At 45.9% G+C, this 25,624-nt stretch overlaps 1 protein-coding gene and 1 pseudogene across 2 annotated transcripts in view; one reads left to right on the top strand and one right to left on the bottom strand.

The window, feature by feature from the left end:
* The window catches only part of ARHGEF17 (Rho guanine nucleotide exchange factor 17), a 394,561-nt gene that overhangs the window by 290,400 nt on the left and 78,537 nt on the right, over nt 1–25,624 (top strand). For both annotated transcript variants that reach the window (XM_040340055.1, XM_040340054.1), the window contains exons 5-6: nt 12,213–12,329; nt 21,265–21,357. In XM_040340055.1, the coding sequence (XP_040195989.1) occupies nt 12,213–12,329; nt 21,265–21,357 (210 nt within the window). The remainder of the gene's footprint in view (nt 1–12,212; nt 12,330–21,264; nt 21,358–25,624) is intronic.
* Nucleotides 17,883–18,779, bottom strand: LOC120928945 (annotated as a pseudogene).

The following is a 25,624-nucleotide window of genomic DNA, read 5'->3' as shown; positions in this document are numbered from 1 at the left end:
GGGGGGAGGTTAATTTTAAACTAAAGGCTGGGCAGTTATAAAAGATGCAAACTAAATGAGAAGTTTGAGGTATTTAAAAAAAAAAAAAAAAAGCCCTACATACCGGCTGTCCTCTACATGCTCTAAGATCAAGCATTCATATTACAACATTTTTCATTAGATATACATATAGATCATTCCCTGTCAAATCTTGTGTTTATATATCCCTGCCTATATCCTCCAATACCGGCCGGTGGGATTCTATGCCCTCCTTAGCTTATCTACCAATATCCCACTGTATCCAAATGATCGTATACTTGAATTGTCGGTGTGCCACCTAGTCATCCCCCTTATTTTCCCCTTACCGAGCCCCCCCTTCCCCAGACCAAGGTCTTAGACAGCCTCAATCTATCAAAACAACCCAAAAATAAATCCCAACATCAAAACCAAAACGAAAAAAAAAAAGGAGAAAAATGTCCCCCTTTTTTTTTCTCTTTCAAACCCCAGTTCCCACCCCCCCCCCCTTCATTGCCTCCTCCTCCCCAGGTCCCCCCACCCATTGACAGAACAGGGCCTCCAAATTACAAGCCAGGCAGACTTATTCCTAACTTATATTACCCAACAGTCTCTTACCCTCCTCTGAATATACAAATAGATTCCATGGTGTCCAAGTTTCATTGTATTGCTCTTTTGTATCTTGGGCCGAGAGCACCAAATCCTCTATGGCCCCCACATTTCTAACCCTATTAAGCCATTCTGCGATCAACGGTGGCCTTGGGTTTTTCCAGTTTCGAGCAATACCTGCCTTGGCCTCACTAATCAAATGACAAATTACCGAATTTTTATATATCTTTGTCGTAGCGATGTAGAGATGTAGCAAAAGGAAAGCGGGGTCATCTAATACTGGGTAGGCTGTACATTTTTTGTACTTCCAACCAGTATTGTCTGATCCTGGGACATGTCCAAAAAATATGGAACAATGTCCCCTGTTCCTTATTACATCGCCAACACTGATCTGAACTTTCAGGGAAAAACCTACCTAATCTCGTTGGTGTATAGTACCACCTATTTAAAAGTTTATAGTTTAATTCCTGAGTTCTTGTACAGGTTGATGTTTTCATTGAAAGATATATTATCTTTTGTTATTGGGCCTGTGTAAAGTTCTTGTTAAGGTCCCTTGCCCATTTTCTCATTGCTGGTTGTTACCTGGGGATGCCATTAGCATCCTATAAAGCTTAGATATTCTAGTGAGGGGGTCCTTCTCTTGGCAATATTTTTCAAATTGTGTCAAATCCCTTCTAAAACTTCTCGATGGGTCTAATGAGGTTAGAAAGTGGCGGAGTTGTAGGGCCTGCCAATATTTTACTTCGTATCGGCCTCCCCGTTGAGTCAACGACGTCACTGTAGGCCAAGAATCAGGCCCCGTACACACGACCGAGTTTCTTGTCAGAATTCAGCCAGAAACTCGATGGGAGCCGTATTCTGCCGAGGAAACCGGTCGTGTGTACACTTTTGGCCGAGGAAACCAACGAGGAACTCGTCGAACCAAATAGAGAACATGTTCTCTATTTCCTCGTTAGTCAATGGGGAAACTTGGCTCGCCGAGATCCTCGGCAGCTTCACAAGGAACTCGACGAGCAAAACGATGTGTTTTGCTCGTCGAGTTTCTCGGACGTGTGTACGGGGCCTCAGAGTGCAAGAAGTGTAAAACCTGCATATATCCCTTCTCTCTGAGTTTCTGAAAGGCTCCTCCCTCCATCCCTGGCTGAAAACTTGGGTTCCCCAATATTGGGTATAATGGAGATTGTGCCGATGAATATTTAACATTCTGACAGATTTTAGCGCTTATAGCTAATGTCGAGCCTATAAAGAAGTATTTTTTGAGTTGGTCTGATAGTTTTGCATAGCACCATGGTGCTCTTCCCAGGGGGACCTGGCTCACCTCCTGTTCCAGTTCTATCGATAATTTTAGTTCAGTATTTCTGCACCAATCAATGACCCTACCCAAGAGCGAGCTGGTTTTATTTTCAGCCGAGCGCTGATAGCTGGAGTAAGCTGTCAATCAGGCAGTTGGGTGGATTCCTACAACATGGAGTGGCTCTGTTATGTCAGAGTGGACACGCACTTCAGTGATATAGGCTCCAACGCTTAAACATCTAAAGGCCCCCCAAATTGTTCTATTTAAAGCATAACTAAAGGCAATTTTTAAGGAGATGTGCCCTCTATATTTGTCCTGTTTACCAGTATCTTTGAAAGTGAAGGCCAAAGAAAGCCCCAAATTTTGGGCTGTCCCCACAAAAGTAATAGAGGGGAACTCTTCCAATAGGGACACAAGTTTCGTTGACCTGGGGGGTCCCCAAGGAATTCCCTTAATTTGCAGGTATTTCCCCTCACTTCCTGTTTGCCTATGGAACAGGAAGTGAAGGTAGATCTCTGCAATGGGACACAGAGGTCGAAAATAAATCTGACAAAATTCTAACCCTCCCTTACTCTATCCAAAATAGGGAAAAAAAAGTGTGTATATAATGCTTCTCCTTTTCTTTCATTTTTGATAGCGTAGTGTTTTTTTTTGTTTTTTTATTTATTAGCCTTCTGTGTCACATGTGAAATATTTCACTCTACTTCTTGTCTAGTAAATAGAAGGAAATCTCTCCAAAGTGAGGAAATTCCCCTTTTATGCTAGCCAAACACCTGTCAAAATCGTTCGAACACGTTTTCGAAAAACGAACACATGGTCATGAAAGCAAACGATTTTGCTATCATGTATTGACCGATAAATCGTTCAACAGTCCTAAATGAATTGTTTTTTTTTACATATGCCTAGTGCAAACTGTTCGGGCGATTTTTTTGTGCGTTCGGCAGAAGTTTTTCAAACTTTTCCTTTGTTTTTTTGGCTCAAAATGTTGCAACCGATTTTCGATTTGTTCCCATTAAGGCCTGGTTCACACCTATGCAGTTTGCAGTTTGCATATTACAGGTGCATTTTGTGTTTTTCAATACACATTTTTGACCCATTGAAGTCTATGGAACCAGAAAAAAGACCCTGGCCCTTTCCATAAAATGCACAGATGTGAACGTGATCCATAGGAAAGCATGTTAAATGGACTGTAGTGTGTTTCTGCAAAACTGAAAACGCACAAAAAAATGCATAGGTGTGAACTAGGCCTAACGATAAATGACCAAACTGTCCAAATGACAGATTTGTAAACGATGTTTCATCTAGTGTATGGCCACCATAAAACAGCTGACCCTGGAAAGTGTCCCCATTAAATTTCCCCTCTATTCCTGTATTAAAGGGTCACTAAAGGAATTTTTTTTTTTTAGCTAAATAGCTTCCTTTACCTTACTGCAGTCCTGGTTTGATGTCCTCATTGTTCGTTTTTGCTTTGATGTTGCTGTAATTCCTCTCTGTTCTGGACACTTCCTGGTTGTCTGTTTCCTGATCACCACAGTACTGGGAGATTTCTCACTGTGGTGACTAATCAAGGAGGTGTGATTACTGTGTGTAAAACGAAACTGGATTGGTGCTGAGGAGTTTTAGACAAAGTATCACTGCTCTCTATTGGCTGACTGCCCTCTAGTGGCTCTCTGTACATCAGAGAACCAGGAAACAACAGTAAAAACTAAACTAAACTGCAGGCACATTATATGATTGGTTTTTATCTATTTGTAATCATTTTTAAAAGGAATCAGTTAACTATTATGTCTCTATGCCCTGTAAACAGTCATTTCAGCTGAATTATATTTTTCCTTTAGTGACCCTTTAATGACAATTCGGGATTTTCCTAGTAAACATGACGGAAAATCTGAGTTATATGAGGACAGGAGGCGATTATCTTGCATTAAACTTTCTTTTTAATGCTCATAGCAGAAATGGTAACAGCTATTCATTTAATACAGAGAAAAAATTCTTCATAGGACTACAATACCCAGCAGCCCCCGGGGGCCCCTCCCCCCTGTCATAGTGTCTATATAAGGGGCTGTCTGGATCTCCTCCTCCTCTTTCTTTATGCGATCCTGGATAATCACGGAACATCACGTAGGTCTATCCTTGAGGATCTCTTCCCGCTGGTATCGAGGAAACTTCCGTCGATGGTGAGAACAGGGCCAAACGGGCCGTAGCAACAAACATCACCTGGGTGTTGGTTATGCGGTCTGAACAGTGTTCAACTGGAACAAAAAACAGAGAATCGTCATACGGGAACTCCGGATTGCTTCTCAACGTCCGCGAAGGCGTAGACTCCACCCATCAGTAACCTGAAAGATAAAACATATCATGATGGGGTGGGTAGGGTGGGAAGATAATCGCCTCCTGTCCTCATATAACTCAGATTTTCCGTCATGTTTACTAGGAAAATCCCGAATTATATATCAGACAGGAGGCTTCATATCTTGCATGTTTAAAGCTAACCACCTAATACAGTACATGCAATATATATTAGAGTATTGAGGAGGAGACATGGTTAGAGGGTCGGAAGTAATACTGTCTGAAAGTCGTTTCCGACGACCAGTCCGCCGCCAGTAGAAGGTCCGCGAGGGAACCCCCCGAGGTGACTACTTTGGTAGCCATAGCGCCCCTGGTGGAATGAGCTCCGAAAAGCGAGGTGTCGATCCCGGCCATTTCCATGGCCGATCTCACCCACCTGGCCAATGAAGCCGTGGAAACTGGGAGATGCGGCTTCACATAGGAAACCAGTAATTGACTCTGGTTTGTTGACCTTAGGGTCGCCGTCCGTGCTTCATAGTGCTGCAAACACCGAACCACACATATGTGTGGATGGTCAGGAAAAAAGGGGTAGAACACTGTATGGATCCCTGTTTTCGTACGGCGAACCACAGAGAACCGTACACCCTCCGGTGAAAAATGACGCCGGGAGATGTCTAATGCCTTAACATCTGAAACCCGTTTTATGGATATAAGGCATAAAAGGGTAGAAAGCTTGATAGAAAGGTTCTTCAACGAGAGGATATCATTTTCCCCCCAAGAAGTGAAGAGCCGTAACACCTGGGAGACATCCCATGTGGAATGATATCTAGGTCGGGGGGGGCGATTATATTTTACCCCCCGTAGTAGTCTGCAGATCAGTGGGTGTTTACCCACCGGTGCCGCTTCCACCGGACAATGATAGGCCGAGATGGCAGACCTGTATACATTCAGAGAGCTATAAGACTTGCCCGCCTCGTACGCGTCAGCTAAATAGTTCACTACGTCTGGTACAGGTGCATGAACGGCATCAATTTGCCGTTGATCACACCAGCGAACCCACAGGGTCCAGGCCGATCTGTATGCCGACCGAGTCCCTGGGGCCCAGGCCAAGGCGAGGAGGTCTCTAGCCGATTGTGAAAACGCGTTCTCAGAAACTCCGAGCCTGAGATCAACCACGCTAACAGGGGGAGGTTGCCATCTCTCAACAGAGGATGACAGCCCAGGGTCGCATTCGATAGGAGATGAGGTGAGAATGGGAGTAGACGGGGAAAGTCGATCGCCATTCCCAGGAGAAGAGGGAACCACGGTTGTGTCGGCCACCAGGGTGTGATCAACACAACCGTCGCCACCTGGGTCGCCACCTGAAGGAGCGTCCTGGTGAGCATGTTGAACGGGGGGAACGCATAGTGTGTCCCCCGCGCCCAAAATTGTCGGAATGCATCCACTGCCAATGCCTCTGGGTCCGGCCTCCAACTGTAAAAGCGGGGTAATTGCCGGTTGAGGCGAGAGGCAAACAGGTCTGTATGCAGAGGACCCCACAGAGTTTGCAGCGTCAAGAACACCGAACGATCCAGCGTCCAGTCGCTGGAATCCGTAAGGTAGCGTGAGTTCCAGTCTGCAACGGTGTTGGAAATCCCTGGCAGGTATTCCGCCATAGGGGTGGTATTGATGGAGAGGCAGAACTGCCAAAAGTCGGATGCGATATCCGCCAGGATCTTGGATTTCGTGCCTCCTAAGCGATTGACGTATTGCACTGCTGCAATATTGTCCATGCGTAGGAGTACACATTTGTTGGAGGTATGAGGGAGGAAACTTTTGACCGCGAAGTATGCAGCCAAAAGTTCCAAGGCATTGATGTGAAGGTGTGTTTCTTCCACGGACCATTTCCCACCGGTGGTGATTTGACCGCACCGGGCACCCCAACCCTGGCGACTCGCGTCTGACTCTATGATCACCTCCGGGTAGGAGTTGAAAATTGTCCTGCCGTTCCACTCGATGGCGTGGCGAAGCCACCATTGTAATTCCTCTATAGCGTCCGGGCTTAACGGGACCTCGTCCGCGTAACGTAGCCCTTGTCGTAAGTGGAGCGTTTTTAGTCTCTGTAAGGCGCGATAGTGTAAAGGAGCTGGGAAGATGGCTTGGATAGAGGCCGATAATAGGCCTACTATGCGAGCCAGCAAACGAAGGGAGACCTGACCCTTGCGTAATGTGGCCCTGATTTCCTTGCGAATCAGAGCCAGTTTCGCTTTCGGTAACAGAAGGAGAGCCTTGTTGGTATCCACAAGAAACCCTAGGAACTCCATCTCTTGAGAGGGTTCCAGGACTGATTTCTTGAAGTTGATGAGGAAGCCGAGTTCCCTCAACAAGGATACCGCCTATTGGCTGTGTAGAGAGGCTAATGTTCTGGATCGTGCCATGATCAGCATGTCGTCCAGGTATATAATTAGGCGTACCCCCCTGCTCCTCAGGGCGGCAATTACCGGCTTGAGGAGTTTGGTGAAGCACCATGGGGCTGATGACAAGCCGAATGGGAGGCAGGTGAACTGCCACATTCGGTCCTGCCACAGAAATTTTAGGAATGACTGAGATTCGTTGTGCATAGGAACCGTGAGGTACGCGTCTTTTAAATCTATTTTTATCAACCAGTCTCCTGGCCATAGGAGGTCGCGTAACAGGTGGATACCCTCCATCTTGAAATGGCGGTATGCCACATGCTGGTTGAGGTCTCTCAGGTTTATGACAGGGCGATGGCCGCCGTCTTTCTTCTTCACCAGGAAGATGTTGCTGATGAAACCGGGGGAGAGGGGGTCTACTTCCTGGACCGCTCCCTTGGCCAGGAGCTCTTTGAGTTCCTTGTCGATCAGTTCCATGTTTTGGGCCGAAAAATGGATAGGGGGGGGTATTACATTGAGGGTCGGTAGGGATAGGAATTCTATCCGATAACCCGTTACCGTCGATAGGATCCAAGAATCCGTCGAAATTTTTGACCAGGCATGGAAAAAATACATCAGTCTGCCCCCCACCCGTGTGTGTGGAATTGAAGATGGAATAAAACTCACCGGTCGGTGGCCTAGACCTTGGAAATCCACGTCCTCCGCGTCCTCTCCAGGGACGTCCCCGTGGGGGGAAAAAGGGTGCGGGTTGAGCCATCGGCATGGCGTACGGCTGTGGAGCAGGAGTGTACTGCTGGATGGCAGGTCTCGAGTAGGGCCTGTATTGAACAGAGCGGCCGGTAGATCGCCCTCTGCCTCTACCGGCCTTCCCAAAAACCCGGCCGGGTTGGGACTTTCTCAGTGATGACTGTGCCTTGTCCAGGCTTGAAAAGAGACTTACAAATTTATTTATATTTTTAATGAGGTCGTCTCCGAAGAGAAGGCCTCCTGCCGATGGTCCCGGTTCATTCTCGGCCAGATGGCTGAGTTGAGGGTCCAGCTTCATCAGAATGGAGCGGCGGCGCTCCACTGAGCAAGTTGTATTAGCTGTGCCCAGCAGGCATATAGCGCGCTGGGCCCAGCCCCTGAGTTGTGTGAGGTCAACAGGTTGGGCTGATGAGGCCGCCTGTTCTGCCAAATTTAGTATTTTCGTGAGGGGGCCAAGGATATCCAGTATGCGATCCTGGATAACCTTGAAGGACCTTTCAATCCCTTTCTTTGCATATTTCCCGGATCTCGTCAAATATTTGAGCAGAACCGGGTCTATCTCAGGGGTGATAGCCACTTTGTTTGCCACATGTGGTCTGGGACATTCTGACCGCAGCTTGTTGCGGTTGACCCTATCCAAGGACCGTCTGGTCCATAATTCCAGATATTGGGCCACATGGGGGAGTGGGGCCCAATCCCCCGAACGCGGATGACATATCTCGTCCGGATTAAATAATGATTGCCCTTGGGAGTCTACAATGGCGTTTTGTGGCAAGTCATTATTGGCGTCATGGTGGATCGCCGTAAACCCCGCATCCTCTTCATCGTCTATGAGTGAATCCGAGGATTCGGCTCCATCAGACATTTCAGACTCGTCCTCGGACGTGTCATATGAGTCTGGTTTAATCCGCCTGGCGGATCTATGCCCTTTTGTTGTCTCCTTGGGGCCCAAGGGTCGAGTGTGGTCTGGGATGTGCGGGGTGTGGCAGGTCGGATTGGATCCTGCTTGGGGCACATTGTAAACTTCCCCTGCCGGGGAGTCGAAATGCACTGACAAGTGCTTAAGTTTTTTGGGCAGCTTTGCCTTTAGTCGGGGGGCACCCCGAAGTGGATGGCACTGAGACAGAGCCTGTTGTATTAACTGCCAAGGCCGCCTGAATGGACTTGGTAATGAGTTCTTGTATAAGATTTGTGGATAACAGATGCGATGCATCCAAATCCACCACTTCATTGCCCAGGCCTGAGCCATTGCCCTCGGTAGCCATAATATCTAAATTTGGAATGTTAGTACCAATAATCCCTGTCAGGGATAAATCACTGACAGGCAAGTAGTGACACTTTTAAAATTATAATTTGTTTTGGCTGTTGCAGGGTCAAGTATTGCCCAGCGGATCCCCCCCTAGTCTGCCCGAGGTACCTGACCGAGATTGCGGTCCTGATTGAGGTTCTGCGGCAGTGGAGGGAAAGAAAAGTAGACAGCCAGTCCCCAGCGCGCTCCTGCTCCTTCCGACCGTTGCTCTGAGGTGGAAGGAGATGCAGGGAATCGCGCCTCACAAACGCGGCCGTAATCTCGCGAGATTACGGCCGTTGGATCTGATAGGATGTCAGGTGCAGGGAGGCGTGCCGAGGAACAGCGTCTCTCGGCCGCGCCCCTCCACAAGGGAAAGCGCGCGAAGTGCGGTGTGAGGGTGAGAGAGAGGAAACTGAGGGGATGACAAATGGCTTCTGACAGGAGAAGGAAAAAGAGAACTCTAGCGCTGGGGAACCAGACAAACGGCGCAGTGCGTTAATCCAGTCAGAAAGTTGTTAAGCTGAAGTCAGTATAACATAAACATATTACATTATTATAAAATACAGCTTATTATAAATACAGTAAAGACATTAACAGAAACATGGATGGTACTTATCTTAGCCATGAGCAGAAAGAAAGAGGAGGAGGAGATCCAGACAGCCCCTTATATAGACACTATGACAGGGGGGAGGGGCCCCCGGGGGCTGCTGGGTATTGTAGTCCTATGAAGAATTTTTTCTCTGTATTAAATGAATAGCTGTTACCATTTCTGCTATGAGCATTAAAAAGAAAGTTTAATGCAAGATATGAAGCCTCCTGTCTGATATATAACTCAAATTTTTGTATATTTCCTCACTTTCAATACCAGTGACAATGGTTGCCAGGACATAAAGGGGGGTAAAGCTGAGTTCTGACTCTCTTCCACATACCATCAAAAAAAAAAAAAAAAATCACAATTCAAGCCTGAAAGCAAAGTTTTGCCAGCAGGTCTTTTGGTAGAAAAGACTGTAAAAAAAACTCTGTTGGGCCTTATTTACACTTGCAGTTAGAGTGCGGTAAAAACACACGTTTGAGGCATGTTTTTTTCCACCCCACCAACCACATCCTCCCTTAAGCTGTGAAGGCAGTGGTTGGGGGTGTACTTTGCATCATGCTGCAGCAAAAATGATCCTGCCTGTTATGTTCGACGGGCGGTACTGAATGCAACCTATTTTACTAAATGGGACTGTGCCGCAACCACGTGTAAAGCTGCCTACCCCCACCACCTTTTTACTTCATGTTGAGTCCTTTTTTGAAGCTTTAATACCTCATATACTCAATGGGTCTGCTATAACAGAAACCTGTGTGGACAAAGATATAGGAACTGCTTTTGACAACTTATTTTGAAGGTCTGAGCTCTGGGCCATCATTATAATTTTTCCTTTACTACTAGGTGTATTACTGTCCCAGAATAACTCTAGGTGGCAGGACACTGTCTGCATGATAACTTGATATATTTATTAGTGAAGCCAGGGCAGCCTTGCGAAGCTTGCATCTTCAATAACAAGTTAGAAATGGCTACCATATTTTTGTCTCGTTTTAATGAGTCTGTCACCTGCCTATTCAGAGAAAAGTGACAGTATCTTCTAATGGTCAGCTGACGGTGTATTAGGCCATACACTGTGTGAATTTCTTTCCTGCAATCACAGGCAGTGCCGACACGAGAATCGGCAATTGTCTTCTCTCCCTGTAGGGGGGTCGGCGGGGGAAGTCATCCCTACGGGGAGAGGACAGTGATTATCGCTAGTAGCCTAATCAGCCGCTTGAAATAATCGGGAGAAAATCCATCAGGCTGGTTGTACCCAAGTTGATCGTTCGATCAACTTGGTATACTCAGCCTGCCCATTAACGGTTTGAATCTCTGCCGGTTCAGCAGGGAATTTGAACCGTTTATGGTCGGCCTTAGTTTCCAAAAGTCTAGCAGAGAATGCCATGAGCTGTATGTGCAGCATCTTTACATGTCTGGCTGTAGACATTAGGTTTAGCCTTTCTCAACCTTTTTATCCCAGAGGAACCTTTGAAATTTCAGCTCATGGGGACTTCTGCTAAAATGAATGAATTGGCGGCCAGTGGGAAGTATGCTACTCATACGGTTAAATAGATTTATTTTCTTTTTTTAATAAAAATGTTGTTGAAAGAAATAAAATTCCATGCACACAAGCAAGAATGCATATCACATCACAGTGGATAACATAATAGGGTTACAATTCACAAGTGTGCCAATAAAGGAGAAAGGCATGGATATGCGTATCAGAATAGAGCATGCTTTAAACAAAATTAAAAAAGCGCACAACCAGCAGGAACGACAATTTACAATATTGAAAAAACGTGAAATTGGATTTGCCAAAACTGACAAATAAGGAGCCGTTTTAAATGCAACAAGAGTACCCAATGGGGCTACATACGTGAGACAGTCATGGGGCCAGAGATGTACTGAAGGATATCAATAGGGACAACAACAAACACATTCATAAGAGTTTTAAACTTGCAATAAACGGTATAAGGTTTAACTTGGTGAGCACGAAGCATTTGTTAACTAGGCATTCGCACACTTGGATGGAAGGTGTGGGGCTTGAAAGTGACCTTTGAACTTCAAGGGAAAACCCTAACTCTAACCCAACCCTAGTCATGGGTTAACTTGGCTTAACTTGGTGAGCGTGAAACATGCAAGTTGTGGGTTAACTTGGCATCAGCACACTTGGATGGAGGGTGTGGGGCCTGAAAGTGACCTTTGAATTCAAATTCCCTTACCTTTGAAGCCCAGCCTCCTGACCGTTGACCTTCAAGGGAAAACCCTAACCCAGGGTGTCTAACCAATACTTTGCCAAATATTAGTACATTTCTTTGGAGAGTTCGGTCTTTGGGAAATATTTTTCTCTCTAGTCAGGATGTTATTCACTTGTTCCATCCATTTTACGGCAAGTAGGAGGGTGTGGAGAAAGCCAATACTTGGGTATCGGTTTCCTAACAAGATATAAAAGATACGTTAACACAATATATATTGGAGGAGTATATAGTTCCTCATTCAAGGCTCCAATGAAGCATACTAAGGGGTCAAGAGGAATCTGCACATTAGAAGTACAGTTTATTACCTCGGTAACATCAGTCCAATATCTGAAAGCTAGCCTTAGGGCATCTCAGCTAAATAGATTTCTAGTGTCATACAACTGGCTTGGCCAAGTGTTGTTGGCCCCAGAACTAGGAAGATGCCATCAGATGAGAGTTCAGTCAGCCACAGCTAAGGAAGTCCTAGCAACCTCTGGAGGAACCCTGGTTGGTATTGGCAGCATTAGATGTTGGTTGAAATATTGGTATCCCACATATATCTCATATGACGGTTGCCCTTCAATGACAAAGTGGTCGTAGACCAGAGGGCTACTGTGGAATGGTTACTGTCACTGACAGCCGACTTTTCTCACATTGTCTGAGTCTAGTCCACATTAAATCACTCCAGAATGTGTAAACTGTATAAAAATATGGAAGAAAAAAATAAAATAAAATTATTTGAAAATCATGTTTGATTTTTTTATTCTAACCAGTCTCTTCTTCTCTGCAGTTTTCCAAGGAAATCCTGGTCAGCATCTACTCCGCTTACATCGATAATTACCTCAACGCCAAGGATGCTGTTAGAGTGGCGAAGGAAGCCCGTCCTACCTTCATAAAGTTTCTGGAGGTACACCCAACTCATAACAAAATACATTGTTTAATTTAAGGGGGATCCGTTATGATATTATCATATCCGTCACTACTCTTGTATTTGTCAAAAGGATGCCACCTGTGCTTTTTCTGTTGATTACTAACCCAGAGCAACAGTGCAGTCAGTGAAGGTAGAGCTGCTGATGTACATATATGTTCTGGATCACCAAGTAAATATTGGAAATGCTCAATGTCTGATTTCTTTTAAAGAGCAGTCAAGGTAAGTATGCATTTCTCATATCTGAGTGTGAAAGCTGCAGATCGCTTTAGTAGTAGGTGCTCCTAGAGTCATAGTGATCTTCTGGACCCTATGCCCAGTAGATCCTCTTCTGCGTGGTAGCCACTGCGACACCCTGTGGTTACCATGCAGAAGGGGAGCAGCTTGCTTGGCACTGCCGCCAATCACAGAATGTTTTTTTATTTTTTGATAGAGTGGGTGCGATGATGTCACAATATCCACCTCGTCCAATCAGAGAATGCCTTATATTTCTTAAAAAATATGAAGTGTTCTGTGAATGGCAGCAGTGCCAAGCAAGCAACCTCCTGTGGTTAGTATGCAGACATGAAGCCGCTTGGCACATGACTCGGAAGATTGCAGCTATCACTGTACTGACACCAAATACAACAGTGGTTTGCAGCTTTGACAGCAATCACTCAGGTATGAGATATGCGTACTTGCGTTGGTCCAAGCTGGAACAATTTAACTATGCAGTAAAAATCATACCTAGAGTTCAAGTTTAAAACCTGATTGAAGTCACAGTATGCAGCCATATTACACATTGGGGTTCATTTACTAAAACTGCAGAGTGCAGAATCTGGTGCAGCTCTGCATAGAAACCAATCGGCTTCCAGGTTTTTTTTTTTTTTATTAAACAAGATGAAGTTAGCAGCTGATTGGCTACCAGACACAGCTGCACTCTCCAATTTTAGTAAATTGTAGAGAAAATTTTAGTAAATTGGAGAGAATTTTATTTTCATAGTTTCACTTCTACTTTCTTGTGACAGCAGGGTATATACGGTAAATATGATTGGACAGTTCAATATGTACCAGCATTGGACACAGTACACTCAGTAATTATTACTAATTATCAGGCCTGGTGTTACACCCCACTCTCTTTCCCAGTCTGTGTGTGGACACGTGATAGAGAGGGTATTTTAACCACTTACCGACCAGCGCGCGCACTTTTACGTCGGCAGAATGGCACGGACAGGCAAATGGGCGTACAGGTACGTCCCTTTAAATTTGCCACCGTGTGGGTGTGCGCATGCCCCTGCCACGAGCTCCGAGACCGTGCCCGTGGTACCCGCGGACTCGATGTCCACCGGTGTCCCGCGATCGTGTCACGGAGCTGCAGAACGGGGGGATGCCTGTGTAAACAGGACAGTGATCGTCAGTCGACAGTGACAGGACAGTGATCGTCTGCTCCCTGTCATTGGGAGCAGCGATCAGTGTTGTGTCACAGGTAGCCCAGCCCCCACACAGTTGGAATCACTCCCTAGGACACCCTTAACCCCTTCCTAGCCCCCTAGTGGTTAACCCCTTCCCTGCCACTGTCCTTTACACAGTGATCAGTGCATTTTATAGCACTGATCGCTATATAAATGACAATGGTCCCAAAATAGCGTCAAAAGTGTCCGATATGTCCGCCATAATGTCGCAGTCACGATAAAAATCGCAGATCACCACCATTACTAGTAAATAAAAAATATTAATTAAAATGCCATAAAACTATCCCCTATTTTGTAGACACTATAACTTTTGCGCAAACCAATCAATAAACATTTTTTGTGATTTTTTTTTTTACCACAAATATGTAGAAGAATTCGTATCGGCCTAAACTGAGGAAAAAATGTTTGGGGATATTCATTATAGCAAAAAATAAAATAGTCAAAATTGTTGCTCTATTTTTGTTTATAGCGACTAAAAATAAAAACCGCAGAGGTGATCAAATACCACCAAAAGAACGCTCTGTTTGTGGGGAAAAAAGGACACCAATTTTGTTTGGGATCCGTGTCGCACGACCGCGCAATTGTCAGTTAAAGCGACGCAGTGCCGAATCGCAAAAAGTGGCCCGGTCATTTGGCAGCCAAATCCTCCGGGGCTGAAGTTGTTGGGGCCATTTCCAAGCAAAAACCAGCAGCCTTTTTCAACTAGGGTGCCTTCTAGGTTCTTTGGGGGTTATTTGGCAAAATGCAAAAAATTGCCTCAAATTGCCCAAAGTTGTCGGCATGCTGGCAGGTGGATCTTGCCTACATTTTCTTTTTTTTTAAATCAAAGTCTGTTTATTAAGCAAAAAAATGACAGTACACACATAAGGATATTATGACAATCATCAAATACAGCTTACAGCATCTCTTGACAGTAAAATATAACATCATTCCTTACTGGTATAAACATAAATTCAGGACTACTTATTTGGTACCTATAACAGTCGGTTACTTCTGGGTATTGACATCTCGTCTTGCCCGGGGTTCCACATACATCCCCCTATAACCAAGAGACCAAACAAAAGGAGTAAGCCACAGCTCTTCTAACTATACACAGGTGTCGGCAGCCTTGAGCCATCTATCCCATACTTTTTCGTATTTAGAAGGGCAACCTCTATGGGAGTATATCAATTTTTTGTACGGCAAGACTGCGTTAACCTCCGCAATCCAGTGCGAGACATTCGGAGGGTTAGGCCTCATCCACACCCCAGCAACCACATTTTTTTTTTTACTTAAAGCCACGGGTCTTACTTTGTGAAGCAACCTTGGGCCCAGTGTGAGCCAGATGATGTCATAAATTGATAAGGAAGACATTGAGCACCTAAGGATGTTATTGTTTGCACTGGGGTCACATTAAAAGGATTTAGAAGGGACACTGAGGGGGAGAAGACACTGGAATATGAGTTAGTACTAGTGTGCAAAGGTGTATAAAAAAAATATGCCTAGATTCAGGTACGTTGCCGCAACTTTGCGGCGGCGTAGCTTAAGGCATTTAAGCTACGCCGCCGTAAGTTAGCGAGGCAAGTACATGATTCATAATGTACTTGCCTGCTATGTTACGGCGGCGTAGCCTAAAGCGGGCGGGCGTAAGGGCGCCAAATTCAAATGTGTGTAAGGGGGGCGTGTTTTATGTTAATAAGGCTTGACCTTAGGTTTTTGACGTTTCTTTTTTTACTGCGCATGCGCCGGGCGCCTACATTTCCCAGTGTGCATTGCGGCTAAGTACGCCGCACAGGCCTATTGATTTTGACGTGGACGTAAATCCCGATTCACGGACGACATACGCAAACGACGTAAAAATTTCGAATTTCGACGCGGGAACGGCGGCCATACTTAACATTACTATTACATGTAGGGCTAAGCTCTAACTTTAGGCGGCCTATCTCTAACGTAAACGGCGTAAAAGTACTGCGTGTAGCAGGAGTGTTAATATACCTATAAATTCATATTTGAGCGTGGGATCACTTTAAATATTTGCTGTTGGTATAAAACTCCAATGAATAGCATTAGTCCCTACACTAAATCTAGAGCAGTCACTGTTTACATGTCAGAATTAATACTGTAAATGAATTCTCCTCACTGGCCGCAGTACACCAAATTCCCAGAATCCCGTGCTGTGCCAAAGGGCTGTTTATCATGACACATCTTTGCTCTGGATAGTTTTATTAGGCCCAATCGTATTGTTGGCAATATCATTATTGTAATGTGTCTGGAATACATTCTCCCTGGCCTGACTCAGTCAGTCATTTCAAGGTTGTGCGGCAGTCGAGCAAATTGATTTGGATAATTTGGCACTGCAGGAATGGTCTGGGAATGGAGAGAATTCATTCATAGAAGGGACTGAACATTGAAACACCATTTTAGAGGAGGGGGAATAAGTCAAGCTATGGTTTTGAAGTGGCAGGTACAAAGAGGCGTGCAGCAGAGCAAGTCCATACATCTGGGAGGAATTGATCCTGTTAACATGTATTTGTAGTCACCAAGTATACTCGATCACCAGGACCACTGCTACGTTTTTGTGATTATGGATGAATGAATCAATTTGAATAACAAAGAAAGTACCTTTTAACTGGTCCGTAAGTGAATCACTTGGCCCTTCGAAGAGAATAGTTTATTGCTATTAGCAGGGGAATGAAGGAAAGAAGATTATGTGCTTGATTTGGGGGGGGGGGGGGGCAGATAAGCATGGCCCTATGTCTTCTGCCAGGATATAGAAGTGTAGCACTACCCTGAGCTGCTGGTTTGTTTTGGGTGGCATGTTACCTCTATTCCTTCGCCGTCTAGGGTATACGATGAGAGTTGAGAAAAACTTCAATGTCCACACTTTAGGTTTCTTTTTCTTTGCTTTATTACCCAACGTGGTAAAAGAATAAAAGTAGTAGTAGTTGAAGAGGTGGAAGGGTAATAGGTAGTAGGTTCAAGTGTTCGGAAACTTTGTTCGGAAACACTCCTGCTTCCAGCAACGTAACTTTCGTCGCCACTCTAGCCAGAGTGGGTATTGTGCACCTGGATAGGCCTCTCACTAGCCTAGCAGCCTGGGCGTCACATGGAAACTTTAGCAAACTCTCTGACACAGACCTTCCCAAAGGCGGAGATATATTCAGTCCAGAATCCTTCTCAACACAGGATTAAGCACCCGGATCTCTCTTGAATAGACCCTTGTAAACTCAGAACTGACAGGCGACCATCACTCAGCCTCTCAGTAATCGTGCGTCCTTCGATGAAGTTCAAAGCTTCTCCTGAGATACCAGCCTCGTGCTCGGTGCTCTCCAAGGTTCTTTATTGGGTGGCTTCCTCCCTCAGGACGGACAGCGCAGGACCACTCTGCAAAGGTAGACCCAGTCTGACTACCAGGCCTACATAGTAGATCACAACCCCGAACCAACGTGGTCCCAGAGCCAGGAACACTTGAACACGCACCCCTGGCCATGAGGGCCACACACACAGGGGGTGGTGGGACGACAGGCCAGGATCGGCGGCGACGACAACCCAGAACTAATGATGTCTGTCCCTTAAGTACTCTCCCCCAGCATGCACAGCGAGGTGATCAACTCCCACTGATTGGCTGCCGAGGAAGAACACCCAATACACCCTGACTCGACTGCTGCCACCCTCGGCCTGGGATGGTACCAACACCCCAGACAACAATAGTGGTCACTCACAGTACAGCCACAGCTGGAAAAGAAGCCCAAATTTGGCAAAACAATACAGTCAGAGGTAGATAAATCTTTGACTACCCTCTAAATTTAAGGCAGCGCCAGCTATAAAAGTAGCAGGCTGCTACAGAAGAAAATATGTAAAGCATTATAACCCCCCAAAATTACTGCAGACCATTACTGGATCTCCCTTCATTTGCAACAAACTTCATAACAAGTTATTGATCTCGGCTGAAGCATATTCTCAAAAATGAAGGCTTTGCTCCCCCCTGAAGTCTTCTCGCCTGCCTATTGCCTTTTCTCCCGACTAACACCTTAATTTGCATTAACTTAAAACTAAAATTCCCATATTAAAGGTTCCAGTAATATAAATTAACTAATCTGGTTTACTTGACCTTGGAGGGCTTGTAGCTCTTGGTCTTCTTGAGCAGTAGCACAGCTTGGATGTTGGGCAGGACTCCTCTCTGGGTGATGCCAATTAGCAGCCTGTTGAGCTTCTTGTTGTTGCGAACAGTCTGCTGTTGGGGTCGAGGGATGAGGGGTGGTCTTGTTGTTTCGGGCAGTGTTGCCGGCCAGCTCGAGGATCTCAGCCATCAGATACTCCAGGATAGCCGCCAGACAGAGGTGGCTCTAGGTTTTGTGAGGTCTTAGGCAAAACTTGACATGGGGCTTCACTCACACCCATGATGGGAAAAATAATTCAAGCACAAGAGCCTCTCCCCCACAAACCTGGCCAGTGGTTGTGGGGGTCTGCGAGCAGGGGGCTTATCGGAATCTGGAAGCCCCGTTTAACAAGATGGCCCACAGATCTTGCTCTTTAATAACTAAGAGGCGGGGTGCCACCCGGTGATGTCACCTGGTGAACCCACCCCCTTGTCACGTCATTGACTGAGGGCATGCTGGGTCATTGACATTACAAGGGGTGGTGTCACCGATATTTACTGGTTGTTAGGAACGCTGGCGGCCCCGCTCCTGAGTCAGGGCTCTTAACGCTTTCTGAGCACATCAGTGTTAAGGTCCCCTGTCCCTCAAAACTGGGGTAATGCATTGGGTAAGTTAGGCGGCCACGAGGCCCTGTGAATGTGAGGCCTTAGGTGACCGCCTAATTAAAGAGCTGCCTCTGCCGCCAGATAGACGGGAGCTCCGGCCTCCACCCACTCTGCATAGTTGTCCTTCCTCAGCAGGCAATGAACACAACCGAATGGGAACTGCAGACCAGCCTTGGATGATCGAGTCTTGGCCCTAGCCCAAGCCTTACCTCCTTGTTTACCTCATACAGACATGATTGGATTACTAATTTGTCATAAGGCACCATTTTCATTAAAGGGTCAAAATTGTAAAAAAAGGGTCAGTTTGCCCAAAGCTTGCATTTGCTGGAGTGTGTACAGCTATTACAAGGGGTACCCGCTCTCCCTGTTGGATTTTGATTGTATCTTATATTATGGAGAACAGCAGTAGTAGAAATGGGAACAGCAAATGTGGATGGGAACACACAACACTCCAAGGTGGGCAGGAGAAGAGTTGGGAACTTTAGCAGGAGATCTCCCCACTTGAGTCCCAAAGAAACCAGTGGGTGAGTAAATAACTTGTACAGCGTTACAAATGCGAACTAAATCGCCTCAAGGCGTTTATTTCCATACAGTGTCGTCCTGGTCCTTCAGAAGCGATGGGTCTTACGTTTTTTCCTGAAGGCCCAATGGTTCCTCCATGCGGATGTTTGGGGGTAGAGCGTTCCATAGCCGTGGTCCTTGGACTGCAAATCTTCATTCTCCTTTCGATTTGTAGCGGGACTTGGGGATGTGGAGGAGGTTTTGGTTGGTTGATCGGAGAACGCGATTGGGGGTGTAGTGCAGTGGCGTTGCTAGGGGGGTGCGGGGGGTGCGGGCCGCACCGGGTGACACCCACTAGAGGGGTGACACCATCCCGATTTTAAAAAAAATTTTTTTTTTTTTTTTTAGCTGACATGACCAGAGGTGCAGGTGGCTGTGTAATGTAAAAGAAGTGCAGTGATGCAGGGTGTTGTGTAATGTAAAAGGGTCCAGAGGTGCAGGGGCTATGAGATGTAAAGGGGGCCAGTAATGCAGGGTGCTGTGTAATGTAAAGGGGTCCAGAGGTGCAGGTGGCTGTGTAATGTAAAAGGGTCCAGAGGTGCAGGGTGCTGTGTAATGTAAAGGGGTGCAGAGGGCTGTGTAGTGTAAAAGGGTCCAGAGGTGCAGGGGGCTATGTGATGTAAAGGGGTGCAGAGGTGCAGGCGGCTGTGTAATGTAAAAGGGGTGCAGTGATGCAGGGTGCTGTGTAATGTAAAGGGGTCCAGTGATGCAGGGTGCTGTGTAATGTAAAAGGGGTGCAGTGATGCAGGGTGCTGTGTAATGTAAAGGGGTCCAGAGGTGCAGGTGGCTTTGTAATGTAAAAGGGTCCAGAGGTGCAGGGTGCTCTGTAATGTAAAGGGGTGCAGAGGGCTGTGTAGTGTAAAAGGGTCCAGAGGTGCAGGGGGCTATGTGATGTAAAGGGGTGCAGAGGTGCAGGCGGCTGTGTAATGTAAAAGGGGTGCAGTGATGCAGGGTGCTGTGTAATGTAAAGGGGTCCAGTGATGCAGGGTGCTGTGTAGTGTAAAAGGGTCCAGAGGTGCAGGGGGCTATGTGATGTAAAGGGGTGCAGAGGTGCAGGCGGCTGTGTAATGTAAAAGGGGTGCAGTGATGCAGGGTGCTGTGTAATGTAAAGGGGTCCAGTGATGCAGGGTGCTGTGTAATGTAAAAGGGGTGCAGTGATGCAGGGTGCTGTGTAATGTAAAGGGGTCCAGAGGTGCAGGTGGCTTTGTAATGTAAAAGGGTCCAGAGGTGCAGGGTGCTCTGTAATGTAAAGGGGTGCAGAGGGCTGTGTAGTGTAAAAGGGTCCAGAGGTGCAGGGGGCTATGTGATGTAAAGGGGTGCAGAGGTGCAGGCGGCTGTGTAATGTAAAAGGGGTGCAGTGATGCAGGGTGCTGTGTAATGTAAAGGGGTCCAGTGATGCAGGGTGCTGTGTAATGTAAAAGGGGTGCAGTGATGCAGGGGGCTGTGTAATGTAAAGGGGTCCAGTGATGCAGGGTGCTGTGTAATGTAAAAGGGGTGCAGTGATGCAGGGTGCTGTGTTATGTAAAGGGGTCCAGTGATGCAGGGTGCTGTGTAATGTAAAAGGGGTGCAGTGATGCAGGGTGCTGTGTAATGTAAAGGGGTCCAGTGATGCAGGGTGCTGTGTAATGTAAAAGGGGTGCAGTGATGCAGGGTGCTGTGTAATGTAAAGGGGTCCAGTGATGCAGGGTGCTGTGTAATGTAAAGTGGTCCAGAGGTGCAGTTGTGGAGAGGGGTACACAGTAGTAACAAAAAGATATTGAAGGATGCAGAGGTATGCAGGGGGCACAGTGGGGTGTTTTTACATTTTAACGTGTGTGGGGGGAGGGGTGCCAGATATTGGATCCGCCCCGGGTGCCAAATGCTCTAGGTACGCCCCTTGTGTAGTGTTTTATTTTTCACAGTAAACAGTAAAAGTTCTTTGATCCTTACATATATAAAACAAAATTATTAATGATTCTATATGCAATTATAGATAGTTATTAGGTAGTGTATTTATGCAAATGTTGAATTATATCTAAGATTGTCAAGATTATTTTTATGTTCATAAAATGTATGCAGAACGTATCTCATTTATGATGGCCAGGAAAAGTCACTTATGATGGAGACTATTTCACCTTGTACGGCATATCCTTATCTTATGATTTTCTTCTTTTCACAGCAATGCACACGGGAAAACAAGGAGAAACAGGCCCTGTCAGATCTCATGATCAAGCCTGTCCAGAGAATCCCCCGCTATGAGCTGATTGTGAAGGTAGGTGGGCGACGACTACTTAGAGCATGGGTGTTCAACCTGTGGCCCTCCATCTGTTGCCAAACTACAAGGCTCATGAGGCGTTGCAAGCCACTGAGGATTACAAGCATGACTTCCAATCGTCTCTCCCTGTCAGCGTTAACCAGGGAGAGCCGGTTATTGGCACTTCCTGGTTCACGTGATGATCAGCTGTGATTGGTCACAGCTGATCACATGGTAAGAAGCCTCTGTCAGAGGCTTCATACCATGATCTGAGTAGCGGAGCACCTCCGATCGCCGCTCTGCGTGACCCCGCGGGTCCGTTATCCTGATCATGTCATATGACGTCCGATCGGCATAACACAACCACTTTGTCACCATCATTCTGCTATATGGCGGGCGGCAAGTGGTTAATATCTCGCTCGTGAGCTCACAGCACCTCTCAGGTTCTCAGTGATCACGTAACGATTCAGGGCTGGGCTCCTCCCTCCTATACGAGGTGTCACCAATAGGATAGCTTCGTCAGTAGGAGCATTTAGAGAAGAAAAAATGTCAGATAAACAGGTACAACTTGTATAGAAGGATTATTTTCATCTCTGTGTATCACCAGTCACTTCGCTGGGTATATGTAAGTCTTTACAAGGGTTTTTAAGAGCGGAGTAACATTAGTTATGAAATTCCAACTTTTTTTGGCCAACATCCAATTTTCCTGCTTAACCACTTAACTCCCGGACCATATTGCTGCCCAAAGACCAGAGTACTTTTTGCGATTCGGCACTGCGTCGCTTTAACTGACAATTGCGCGGTCGTGCGACGTGGCTCCCAAACAAAATTGGCGTCCTTTTTTTCCCACAAATAGAGCTTTCTTTTGGTGGTATTTGATCACCTCTGGGGTTTTTAGTTTTTGCGCTATAAACAAAAATAGAGCGACAATTTTGAAAAAAAATTATTTTTTGCTGTAACAAATAGCCCCCAAAAATATATAAAAAAAATATATATTTTTCCTCAGTTTAGGCCGATACGTATTCTTCTACATATTTTTCATAAAAAAAAATCGCAATAAGCGTTTATTGATTGGTTTGCCCAAAAGTTATAGAGTTTACAAAATAGGGGGTATTTTTATGGCATTTTTATAAAAAAATTAAAAAAATTTTACTAGTAATGGCGGCGATCAGCATTTTTTTTTTTCGGTCCTGCGACATTATGACGGACACTTTTGACACATTTTTGGGACCATTGGCATTTTTATAGCGATCGGTGCTATAAAGATGCATTGGATTACTATAAAAATGCCACTGGCAGTGAAGGGGTTAACACTAGGGGGCAGGGAAGGGGTTAAGTATGTCCCTGGGTGTGTTCTAACTGTAGGGGGGGTGACCTCACTAGGGGAAATCACTGATCTTCTGTTCATACATTGTATGAACAGAAGATCAGCATTTCCCCCCCTGACAGGACCGGGAGCTGTGTGTTTACACACACAGCTCTCGGTCCCCGCTCTGTAACGAGCGATCGCGTGTGCCCGGCGGCGATCGTGCCCGCCGGGCACGGGAATCGTGGGCGGCGCGTGCGCCCCTAGTGGCCTGCGAGAGAGCCGACGTAGAGCTACGGGCTCTCGTGCAGGGGAGCCGACCTGCCGCCGTAAAACGACAGCGGCAGGTCGGCAAGTAGTTAAGTTTTATACTGGCCACTAAGGCATCTCATGTAATAGTGGGATGAAGGGGGATGTGACAAAGCCCCCCCAAGTCAGGGACATTGGATTTATGTATAACTAAAGGCCCCCATTTTTTTTTTTACTCCTATTAGTGTGTGAGACGTCTAAAATCTGTTACATCTTCACTTTTAGGTTATTCTGCTCTAGAATTAAAGATATTCTTTTGAGATAATGCTTTTTCTTTCTATATCTGATAAAATGTCAGGTTTTCTGTGATGAGAAAGGGTTTTCTTTTCATTGGCTGACGTTGGCAGGTTTCTGGGTTGCTGTGCCAGCCTGGGTATTTCTGCAGTAAGTGCTTTACATCTACCGCCTCCACCCGGGTCACAGTGACCCAAGATGTGTAATGGAAGTCGTGGGAGGCTGGGAGGGCCCGCAAGACAAAACACAAAATAATAGAAAGAACTTCATTCAAGCAAATACAATAGCTGCTAACTACCTGAAAAAGCTGTGTCCTCAGAGCAAGGTCTTTGCTTTAAGCTGGGCATACGCATTCAGTTTTTTTTCCCCTTTTAACTAGCAGGTTGAAGGGAAAAAACAATGACAGATCCCCCGTATCAACACAAACAATGCTGGTGGGGGAATCTCTCCTGCTGTTCTGTTGTAGTCTGACAGCAAGGGTCCCCCCCCCCACACTTCCCGTCAGAATTCCCTGATCTGGGCTACAGCCATTGGCTGCTACTCCCCCCCCCCCCCCCCCCAATGTCATCATGGCAAATATCTTGGCTATATGGCACTTCCCTATGGAAACATGGCCCATCCCTGTGTAACAATGCACTTGTCCCAGCTCTGTAGCAGTGTTGTACCTTTTTTTGTGGAAGCTCTTGTGACGGTATTAGAATGATATCCCCGTCAAAGTCTTCCCTTCTTCCCATAAAAGCAAATCACCCCAATATTCCACAAGGAGGGATATTCCTGGAATCGCCCAATAAGCCACACATGAGCCCAAGCTTACTGCTGGAACAAGACAGACTTTAATGGTACAACACACAGCTTATATGTAATTTACAAAGCTGTTGCAATGACAATCTCCGCCCCCTCACACTGGGGCTTCCATACAGATTATTAGGCAGACACTTCGGAGCCGACCCTGAAAAAACATTTTCTTTAGATAATGACATCAGTGAAGGTAATTACTAGTTGTACAGAATACGTTATCTAGACAGCCTGGCCCCGCATATAGACGAGATAATTACCACAATGAAGCAATCAGAATAATTAACATGAGCCCCTTCTAATCACAGTAAACAGTAAACACAGGTCTCCTTCACACAACACACTAGATCAATTACCCTTTGACATAGGGCTGGCTGAGGAAGGGTCATTAACATTTTAATCAGCCTGTTAGCAGAGGAGTGAGTCACACCTGAAATCACCTTCCCTCTAACACACACACAATTTAAACAAGCAGGGAGAATTACACTGAAGCATCCTTCACAGCTCTGTATTTCTCTGTGGCACTTAAAGTGGATGTAAAGCCACTCTCATCCTTTCTAAACTACTGCCATAGTGCTGATCGATAAGAATATAGATGCCTCCTGCATGTATCCTTACCTGTCAAATGCCTCCCCTCTGTCTGTTATAAGAACTTAAAAACTGCAGATTCTGTGGGTGGGTCTGTTGTCTGGAGCTCTGTGGGTGGAGTTGTGATGTCAGTAGACTCCCCGCCCACCTCTACACTCCCCTTGTCAACATGCATTTTTTCCTATGTATTCCTTACACTAAATTCTGCTATGATCACTAACATCCAGTCAAAATCCAGAAAAGTAACCACATGACTTCAGAAAAGGAGTGGAGGTGGGAATTAAAAATAATGCCTGTCTCCAGGCTAGTGGATGAGATATGTAAATAACCTGTCACTCACAGCAAGGGGGCGGAACGGACTAAGGTTTTTATCTGTAAGTCCGTTTTATTTCACTGAACAATAAAAGAGGATTGCTCAGAGCTGGATTAACTATGTGTGGCAAGACTGGGCACAGATGATAGGAAATCTTATACTCTACATTGCGACAGCAAAAATAAATAAAAAATTTGGGTTTACATCCACTTTAACTGTATCCCCAGGACGCATACACTAATCAGCCATAACATGGTGGCCACCTGCCTTAACCTGTCAAGGCATGAACTCCACTAGACCTCTGAAGGTATTCTGTGGTATCTGGCACCAAACCGTCAGTAGCAGATCTGTTAAGTCTTACAAGGTGGGGCCTGCATGGATCAAATACACTGAGCACTTTGCAAAGTGCAGTTGCGCTCTGAAAGTGCAGCTGCTCCAGAGCTTAGTAAATGAGGTGAAGCTCTGCTGACTTCCATTATCCAATCAAGTACAAGAAAAACTGCTGTTTTTTTAATTTTCCTTGCACATGATTGCGTATTCTTTGCAAAGCAAAGCTTTCCCCCATTTACTAAGATTTGGAGCAACTGCGCTTGCAGAGTGCTACTGCACTTTTCAAAATGCACAGTCTATTTGTTTTTAGTAAATTAACCCCAATGTGTCAGCATAAGATCCCCTCCAAAGATTGAGCGCTAATCTGCACGCTTACCCCCCAAGCATACATTCCCTTTGCAAGCCAAAAT

Source organism: Rana temporaria, chromosome 2, assembly GCF_905171775.1.
Source record: "Rana temporaria chromosome 2, aRanTem1.1, whole genome shotgun sequence".
Taxonomy (NCBI): Eukaryota; Metazoa; Chordata; class Amphibia; order Anura; family Ranidae; genus Rana; species Rana temporaria.
This window is presented reverse-complemented; position numbering and strand designations above follow the sequence as displayed.